General features: G+C 37.6%; 1 protein-coding gene across 2 annotated transcripts in view; it reads left to right on the forward strand.

Annotated features, from left to right (window-relative positions):
- The first annotated feature begins 11 nt into the window (after positions 1-11).
- The window catches only part of LOC101864612 (reticulon-4-interacting protein 1 homolog, mitochondrial), a 21,110-nt gene continuing 11,874 nt past the window's right edge, over positions 12-9,247 (forward strand). The window contains exons 1-5 of one of the 2 annotated variants that reach the window (XM_035969450.1): positions 12-848; positions 3,705-3,856; positions 6,880-6,948; positions 7,506-7,630; positions 8,061-8,109. In XM_035969450.1, coding sequence (XP_035825343.1) covers positions 482-848; positions 3,705-3,856; positions 6,880-6,948; positions 7,506-7,630; positions 8,061-8,109 — 762 coding nt within the window. In that variant the 5' untranslated portion in view covers positions 12-481. The remainder of the gene's footprint in view (positions 849-3,704; positions 3,857-6,879; positions 6,949-7,505; positions 7,631-8,060; positions 8,110-9,247) is intronic. The other variant, XM_005097085.3, reaches the window with a different exon arrangement.

Below are 9,247 nucleotides of genomic sequence, written 5' to 3' on the forward strand. Positions count from 1 at the left end.
TTCTTTTCTTACTGCTAAATCTTTCATACAAGCAATGTCAAGCATTTTCATCAACACTTTATTATGCAATTATTAGCCTATGCTTGTCCACTTTCACTTTTTCATCCGAGCGGTTCTGAAGCTGCAAGACGATTAGGACTAGATCTAGTTTTATCGTGCATTTAAGTTCAAGAAGGAAAATGAAAATAATATAGCTTACAAGGAAAGAAGGGTCATTTTAGTCAAAGGACAATTTAACAAGAGCTTCATTTGAAATGCTGTAGTGCTGTAGATCTTGTTTTGCCAGGTCAAAAGTCAAGAGCAAGGCGAAGGCAAAAAAGCACGAAGGATCAAGGTTGTTTCTCCCCCTTTTGTCATAATAATAACAATAACAAAACTTGGTACCGGCATCCTGCATATTCTAGATCTATATATCAACCAAATGACCAGCTCTGTCTAAAAGTGTCAGTATTTTTCAGAATATCCTCTCCATGTCATAGTCATGACAAGCTTACCAATGTTTGGGAATGTTTGTAGGAAATGTCGAATGCATGGACATGGTGTTATGAGTTCCCTGAGGCTGAGGATTATGAATAATGTGAACCATGAAACCATGGGCAAAGTCACCCCAATATGTGCATCACCAGTTGCCATAGCATCCTCAATCAAAGTGATTTGGGGACCTGTGAAATATTATTCAAGTTACAGTGGTGCAACAAAGATGAGTGCGTGGCAGATTCACCAGTATGGAAGAACAGAAGAACTGTCGTTTGTTAAAGCAACGAAGGCAGCCACAATAAAAAGCCCCAATGAAATACTCGTCAAGGTGCATGCAGCAAGCGTTAATCCTATTGATGTGCGAATGATGGGTAAGAGTGTATCACATTCAGACTCTGATCTTTTAATTGATAGTTAATGTTGGCAGGCTACGGTCACAGCGCCCTTTAGCAGTTTGCAGGCACTGTAGTGTTGAGGCTACGTTCACACAACTCAAGCTTCGTTTAGGGAGAGCCCCCACTATCGGTTTAAGCAAGCCGGTTTCAGTCAGTTACGACAGTGACATATATTTAATATTTTGGCCTGCTTCAAGCGTTCCATCCCATGAGATGAAGGAAAACAGCAGTGATCCTTGTCCGATCCTCCATTCGTCATTTTCCCTCACTCTAGCTCTTGCTCAGAGCTCGCCAGTATAAGGGAAAACGACGAACTCTCAATTAGGTTACAACGCATTAGGATATATGTGACAAAAACCTAAAGGCTACGCCTACCAAGATGTTTCAATTACCCTATCTCGCGTCCTGACGAGACTTGGGCGCTACCTTGTGTTAGCGCGTGACGGCCCGTGATATACAAGTGTAAACAAATGTTCCAGCGCTCTCAAGTTGAAAGTGTGCAATTTTGTCTGCGGGCAGTGGGTGTGTTTGTGTGTGGGTGTATGAGAGAGAGAGAAGGTGGGTGGGGTGGGGTGAGAGAGAAAAGAGAGAGGGGTAGAGAAGAGGGGGGGGGGCAAGAAAGAGGGAGGGAGAGACAGACAGACAGAGACAGAGAAGAATAGAAAGAGAAGGGAGGGGGAGAAAGAGAGTCTATTTAAAGAGAAAGGGGGGAGAGAGACAGAAAGAGAGAAGAGAGAGAGGGTGTTTGTTATTATACGAGGGGCATACCAAAAGTTTTTTTTACCTGATCATGAAGGAATAAAGGTAGAAAGCTGAAATTTGGTTCTAAGCTTAGTCTTTCAATCATTATCCGCCTCCCAGAGTTATGTTTGCCATCTGTGAATGACCTTTAAAAGACCTTGAGAATAGAGAACCCTCTCTGTGTCAGAAAACCAGCCCTCTACCGCTTCTTTGACCTCATCATCACTTTTTTTTACACTGAAATTTTATCACAGCATAGGATGGGCAATCGACTCCATATGCTGCACGCATCTCCATAAAAATATCCTGTAGTTATTTGCCTTGCTAGAACAAATACTTCATTACTGCCCTGTGCTCATTTTTCTCCATTTTTATGTTGAAACTGGAGAACAACGTACCCCCGTTCACTTACAGTGCGCTGGTGATAAAACCAGTTTTAATCTCAAATTCCCTGAAATTTACTGTCATTCTAGGAAGATAATTGTTGGCTTTCACCCCAAATTTCAGCTTTCTTCCTTTATTCCTTTATGGTCAGGTAAAAAACTTTTGGTATGCCCCTCGTAAGAATATTGATTCCCGTCATTTTCTCTCTGCGTCGGTTCCCAGGCTGACCCGATGCAATACAGTCATTATTGTACACATTTTATGACCAGTTCCATCTTTCGAATCCCACCTTCTATTTCCCATCCCTCACCTCTTCCCATACCGTATCCAATTTTCCTTATCCATATCCCGACTTTAGTTCTGTAAGGGCGCTTCGTTTTCCTTCATCTCATGAGATGGAACACTTGAAGCTGGTCAAAATATTAAATATACGTCAGTGTCGTCACTGACTAAAACCGGCTTTACTAACATAAACCGGCAGTGGACGCTCCCCATAAATGAAGCTTTAGTGCCATGAACGTAGCCTCAACAGCGCCTGCAAACTGCATTCAGGGCGCCATGAACATAGCCTGCCAAGTTATGTTCACGGCGCCGTGAACGTAGTCACTGTGTATTTATTTAATAAAATAATGAAACACGGTTGAGCCTGCTCTTACAACCACTTTTCAAAGATGACCACCTGTACTAACGACTACTTCTCACTTCCTTCCTTGTGTTTTTGCTTGTAATGAACCTGTCCAAGATGGCCACTTGCCCCACATGACCGCTATATTTTATTAACCAACATCCCGAAAAGCTGTCCAAGACACTTAGCCTTAATGCGGAGGAGGTAATAGAAGAAATGACAACTACCATCAGGCCTATAAATGCTGGTGATAGTTTGACTTGTCCTTACTTCAGCTTTTGATTATAGTATGACAAGTTTCCCATGTGCCTTTAGCACGACAACTGAGAGTTTACAGCTTGAACTATCGTAATACTGATTTTTTACCGCTACTGTATTTCAGCCAGGAATCACAATATATCATTTGAAAATATCCATAAAAATGAAAATAAGCTTGAAGGAAAGATAAATCCCACTTTATTCATCCCCTTGAGAAATTTGTTTTACAGTACATAAATACACAAATACATTAATTAATACATGATATGCATGAATAAAACACAATGTCAGAAACATAGACTATCCACAAAGCATTGCAGGTGGCCACTGTGCAACGCCCTGTTTTTGAGCTACTGTCATCGTGCCTTGCTCAAGGACACATGCCTATGACCCACGCTTTGTCACTGACACACCCTTGACATTTTACTCATCTTTTCATAACCACTCCCCCCTCCCCCCCCCCCAAAAAAAAAAAAAACTAAAGAAAGAAATACTGCTTTGTGGATTTCCCATATTTGCTTTGACTTTGAACCAATCTGTGCTGAAAAGTGGATAATGCTCACATTTTTAAAAAGTAGAATATTATTGGAAAACAATAGCTCAAATCTGGAGTATTTTATAATAATACTGAATACTACTTTCTTTTACATTTTGGAATCTGAAGAGAGTATGATTTCTTCGAAAAAGTGACACATCATAGGTCGGGCTATAGAGAAGAGATAAATGTTTGCTGATCTGGAACACAGACTAATCTAATTTACAAGATTTTTATTAGTAGAAATGGGTTTTTTTTATCAGCATGCTGTAATTTTTATTATTTACAGATGGATATGGGCGGAAACTCATCAATGTACTACGCGCTCAGAAAGGTTTTATGAAGTCAGGAACAGAATTTCCTTTGATACTTGGGAGAGACTTTTCAGGAACAGTTATCGAAACAGGAAGAGGTGTAAAAAAATTTCAAGCTGGAGATGAGGTGAGAGTGAATATTTCTTACCTGTTGTGAGTTAATGAAATAAAAGCCATTGTAAGTAGGTTTTTCTGTAGAAAAGGGGAATATATTCAATGATGTATTTGTTGGACTGGGCTTGGAAGTATGAAGAATAATTCTGGCGTTTTCCTTTCCGTATTATATCAGATGTGTTATTTCCTGAATTATATAAGATGTCACTGTTTATGACAGTGGCTATTGAACTGTTGCTTTTTGTGCATGATTATTTGTTTATCGCTGTATGAGCTTTAAGGATTAATTAAGCAAAAATGTATTTGTTCACATTATTATATTTTCATTTTAATAAAAGTAAGAATTTTAATGTTTTAATATTTTTTCAATATATGAGGACGGTTTATAATTACACAAAGAAGAAAGTTAAGTAATACTCTTGAGTTCACCTTGTTTTTCTTGAGTAACATGGAAAAATATTAAGTTTACTAAGAGGTGCATGTCCTCATGGCTGACTGTGGATTGAATATGATTCCCTTTTCGTCCATGTTTTCCTGGCTGATTATTTAAAGGGGGTGTCTTGAGTGAACTTTTGAGACAAATAAATGGTCAGTTGAGAGGTTGTTACTTTGATTTCCAGTGGTTTTTTAGGGAAGGAAACAATGGGTTTTTAAAATCCTGCTTTAAAAAATGAATTTAGTTTGCAGTTTTTTAACATGAAAAGATAACTGCTTCTATTGTTACCCCATGCGATTGTGAGCTAGATTGAATATGATTCCTTGCTCATTGACACATATGACAGTGGTCTGTGATCAGATGCTGTCACCACAGACTTTGCTGATCTTTGTTTGTTAACCGGTGAAGTTCTCTGACTCTCAGCGGTGGGATCTTGTATTGTTAGAAAAGATACAATACCTGCATTCGTATTTGTAATATAATATATTAAGTTTACATGTCCATTGGTAGAGTGCCAGGCAGACATTTGGTTTTCTCCTTTTGTTTTATTTCTCTCTGGTTCTTACTTTTATTTAGTGAAAATATCAGTAGAGTCAAAGTAATATTATGAATAGTAAATAGTAACTCTAACTAAAATCTTATTTAAAAAAACAAACAGTACAAAGATATGCTTGGATATGGTCAGTCCAGTAAAAGTGAATGTCAGTTTTATATATATAAAATATATATATTGACCACTTTGTAGGGAAATGATAAATGATTTTCTTGAAATTTTACCCCTCCAATGCCTTACCAGACAGTTCTGAGTTGTTAGGTAAGATATTATTGCACTCCTGACAATGAAGAGGTCAAAGAACCTAATAAATTGATGGTTAGGTGCACACATAAAATACAAACAGAAAAGTCTCACATTTCTTGTCCTCGTTGGACTGAATGATTAAAAAAGAAAATCTCCATGAAAGACATAATCAAGTACTGAAGAGAACAGAATTGTTGAAATACAACGGTCAGCTTTGTCCCAACAAATCACTTTTCGGCGATGTCTTATAAAAATTCAGTGTATTCACAGCCACTCCTTGAACTCTGTGCAGTTTTTCTCCTTGCCATAATCTTTTCAACTTCCCCTCTCTCTCTCTCCCTCTCTCTTACTCTTTGCGTAATATAAGAGTAAGCTGTTAGTTTATTGATTGATGAGTTGGAGATGATGTCGATAATATTAACTATGTCACATCTGTTGGTCTCTTTTTCTGTCATTTAGAATGGCTTGTGAACAGGTGGGGACCTCAACATATTAAAATCAATAATTAAACCCTTTTTGGGAAAGGCAGGCTCACACTCAGAAAAATCTCTGCTTTTAAAATAAAATCTCTTGGTTGTTTTTGTCTGATACGCGATACACTCTTTTGTATGCATAATATAGCCGTCTCCCCCCCACCCCCCACCCCTCCTCTAATGTGCACACCGATTCACAAGGTTACTCATTATAATGAATTTTAAGAGGAGACTGAGTCAGTGCATATCAGCTGGAGACCTAGCCCACTGAATGTTAGAACAGCAGCTAGCCTGGAGCTATAATTGGAGACTTTAGCAATGTCAAGAGTCCAAAGGGCCATAACTTAGTATGAAAAGGACAACTGTGTGCAGTCTTTTTAGATGCAAGATGGAACTGAAAGAACTGAGCTTTGTACTCTTCAAATACATCAGTATTTATGGAAGGCCATGTTTATTATTGCTGCTTATGTTTTCATAAAGATTAATCAAACTCAGATATTTAACTTAATGGACTGCACCTATCCACGTTTTTGTTTGAAATTGTACATATATCTCTTGTTCACAGCAATATATCTGGCTTAAAGATTTTATTTTTATGGTGGGTAATGAAAGCTGCAAAAATATCTCTCTCCTTAGAATAGGACACATCGAGGGTTTGCAGCTCAAGTATCGTAACTCAAGGTTTTGTTGAAAATCTCTTTTTTTAACATTTTCCGGGGCACATGCCCTGTAAAAAAACCTCAGAGTCATGCCCTTATTTTGTAAAAATACACATTAAATTTTAATTCCAGGTACTGGTGATGAATAAAGCGTTTTAAAATCAGTTTTTTGCTCCTTCTGTAAAATTTGAAAAATGCGAGATCAATAGTTGTGCTGCCTTCCTGCAATATGTTAATGAAAGCAATATTGCCAAAAGTGTAGACTAGAAGCTAAAAGTAATAGATTTCTGTCGAAATTTTGAATTTTTTAACATGGAAAGTCATGGTTAGAAATAAAGATGTAAAACAAACAATTTTGTTTCTGAAAATAAGTTGTTAAAATTAATTGATATTGGTGAATATGGCTTTTTTTTTTCTGCAATAGTAATAAACTAAAAGAAAATACTATGTTTTCCTCTGTTAAGTTCTCATTTCCTTTTTATAGGATAGCTGCTTTTATGGTGAACCTGAGATTCTACCCCTGAAAGACATGGACTGTATTTAGCAATGTGCTAAACTTAAGAAGAGACAACAACAATAGCAGCACCCACCAAGAAAAACAACTGAAATAACCACCGTCAATTATTGATAGCTTATTTGCTTCATATAATGTCTTCTCCTTCCCTCCAGGTTTGGGGAGCTCTGTCTCCGGAGCGGCCTGGAACACATGCAGAATATGCTGTTGTCTCACAAGATGAGGTGAACATCTTTCTGTTTACCCCCCCCCCCCCCCCCCCCCCCCCCCAATATTTTAGCAAATTTTATCTCTTAGAATTAGATGAAGATTCACCGTTCACAACTTTCCAAAGAATCTAATTTATTGAGCAGTTGTTGCTGAAACAGATGTGATATATTTATTTTTAAAACATTATTATAATCATGTGATATAGTAATTGTATCAGAATGGATAAAAAGGTTCCTCTGAAAAAAGGCAGTTAACTCTCCAGTACTTGAATTTAGACATTTGAATGTTTGTGGATTTCAGTTGTTGTGTTGCGCCTTGGTTTGCATACTTTCTCCACTTTTAAGATAATTTTCAGTGATAAAAATCAGGGATGATTTTCTATTCTTTGGAATTGTAGTTTCTATTTCCTTAGCTTATTTTTGATAACTAAACTTTTTTGTTGAGTTTAGCTGCACCAAAAGTGTGATTTCTTTTTAAAGGGTTTTTGTGAGCTTGTCATTATGACTAGTTCTGTCTGACGACTTTAATTGTCAGCAGTTGTTTGAAAGAAGACGTTACTTTTTCCCGTCAGATTTCCTTAAAGCCAAAGAACATAATGCACACAGAGGCTGCCTCTATTCCCTATGTGGCAGCAACTACGTGGGCTGCACTGTGCACTGTGGGGGAGCTCCGAGAGCACAAAGCTGCTGGAAAAAGGTTAGGATCAGATGGTGTTCTACATTTATCAAAATCAAAATAAACTGATGAAGAGAATCATGATGAGACTTAAGTTTGTGAATGAGTAATGGTTTTTATCTGTGAAAATTTTTAGCTCCTGAGAGGGGATTTAAGTTTAAGAACTTTCTGACTTTGAAGCTATTTGATTTTGATTCTTTTTTATTTGTTCCCTCATTGTTCGTGTCTTCATTTTATAAAGAAATAAGTCCTGTGCCAAGCATAGAGTATAGTACGTCACAGTAAATGAGTAAGGATTCAAGATTCATCAGTTATGACATTTTTTGTCCACATCATATTAATAGTATAATGTCACAATCTTAAGGTTGGAAAGTAAATGAGTGGGGGGTAAAAGCATGTAGTGTAAGAGCTCTTTTCTTCTTGAGAAAGGAACAATTTTTTTTTTTTTCAGGCTTCTAGTATTGGGAGGCTCAGGTGGAATCGGCACCTTCGCTATACAGGTATGCTAGATTTCTAACAAAATTGGGGTGTACATAGTCATCGTTGTACTACTTCCTGTAGGTTTTTTTTTTTGCCCCACAGTTATTGGAAAAGAAATATTAAACTCACTGAGGATGCGCATTCTGGTCGTTGGGCAACACTTGGAGATGTGCTGTTTTGAGGCGCTTCATTATTCATACGATTCTATTTTACAAAAATGTTTTCTTTTTCTGAAACTGTCAAAGAAATACAACAGCATGCACTCTATGAAATGTGCAAACGTTCATTTCTAATTTGTGTATAGTGGTTTGAAATGTGCCAAAACATTGCTTTTGCTCTACTACTGGTCAGACAAATGTGTGTGTGCCTAAAGAAAGGTACCAAAAGTCACCACAGACCATTTTGAGCTACAGGCTGATCATGACAAAAATCACTTTTTTGACCAAAATGTGTTTCCATAAAAAGAATAATAGTTCCACCATTTTTTAACAATGTGTTGAAAGGGTTTTCATTGATTTGACTTCTAAATATTTTGTTTTGAATAATTTCGAGACTAAGGTATTGTTTAAAGAGATAATGAAAACTGCTTTTAGATGGTGTTAAAATCTATTCTTGAAGCATGTTATCTCTTCCCCGCTATGTTTTACCAGAGAGGGTTCACAGTAATAGAGAGGTGACACTCATGGCGGCGTTCCATAACAACAGTGCATTGTTTCGCGTATCACCTGGCGCGGGGTGCGAAAACCCCTACGCGCGGTGATCGCTGCCACGGCGATGTTCAGGGATGCTGTCATGTCATGAGAAAATGTAGTACCATCTGTAGTTTGTTCACTGGGTTACTAGGCCTTTAACAAAGAAGGAGGCCTGTGATTTCTATTGCATATTTTAGGCAACCCCCTGCCTCCCTCGGCCATAAACTGTAAGACTTGTTTTTGGCTTAAGTTAACATACATTCTAATAAACAAATAGACACAGATACATTACTTCACCTCTATAGATCTGAAAAAATAATATCACCGTAATTAAAGGAATAATCGGTTTAATTTTCAGCAAATTTACCCGTTCTCCAGTGTCCCTCTGTCTCTCCCTCTCCCTCTCTGTCGGTCTGTCTGTCTTTTTTTCTCTCCCTGTCTCTTTTTCCCTCTCCCTGTCTCTTTT

Source organism: Aplysia californica, unplaced genomic scaffold (genome assembly GCF_000002075.1).
Source record: "Aplysia californica isolate F4 #8 unplaced genomic scaffold, AplCal3.0 scaffold00146, whole genome shotgun sequence".
Taxonomy (NCBI): Eukaryota; Metazoa; Mollusca; class Gastropoda; order Aplysiida; family Aplysiidae; genus Aplysia; species Aplysia californica.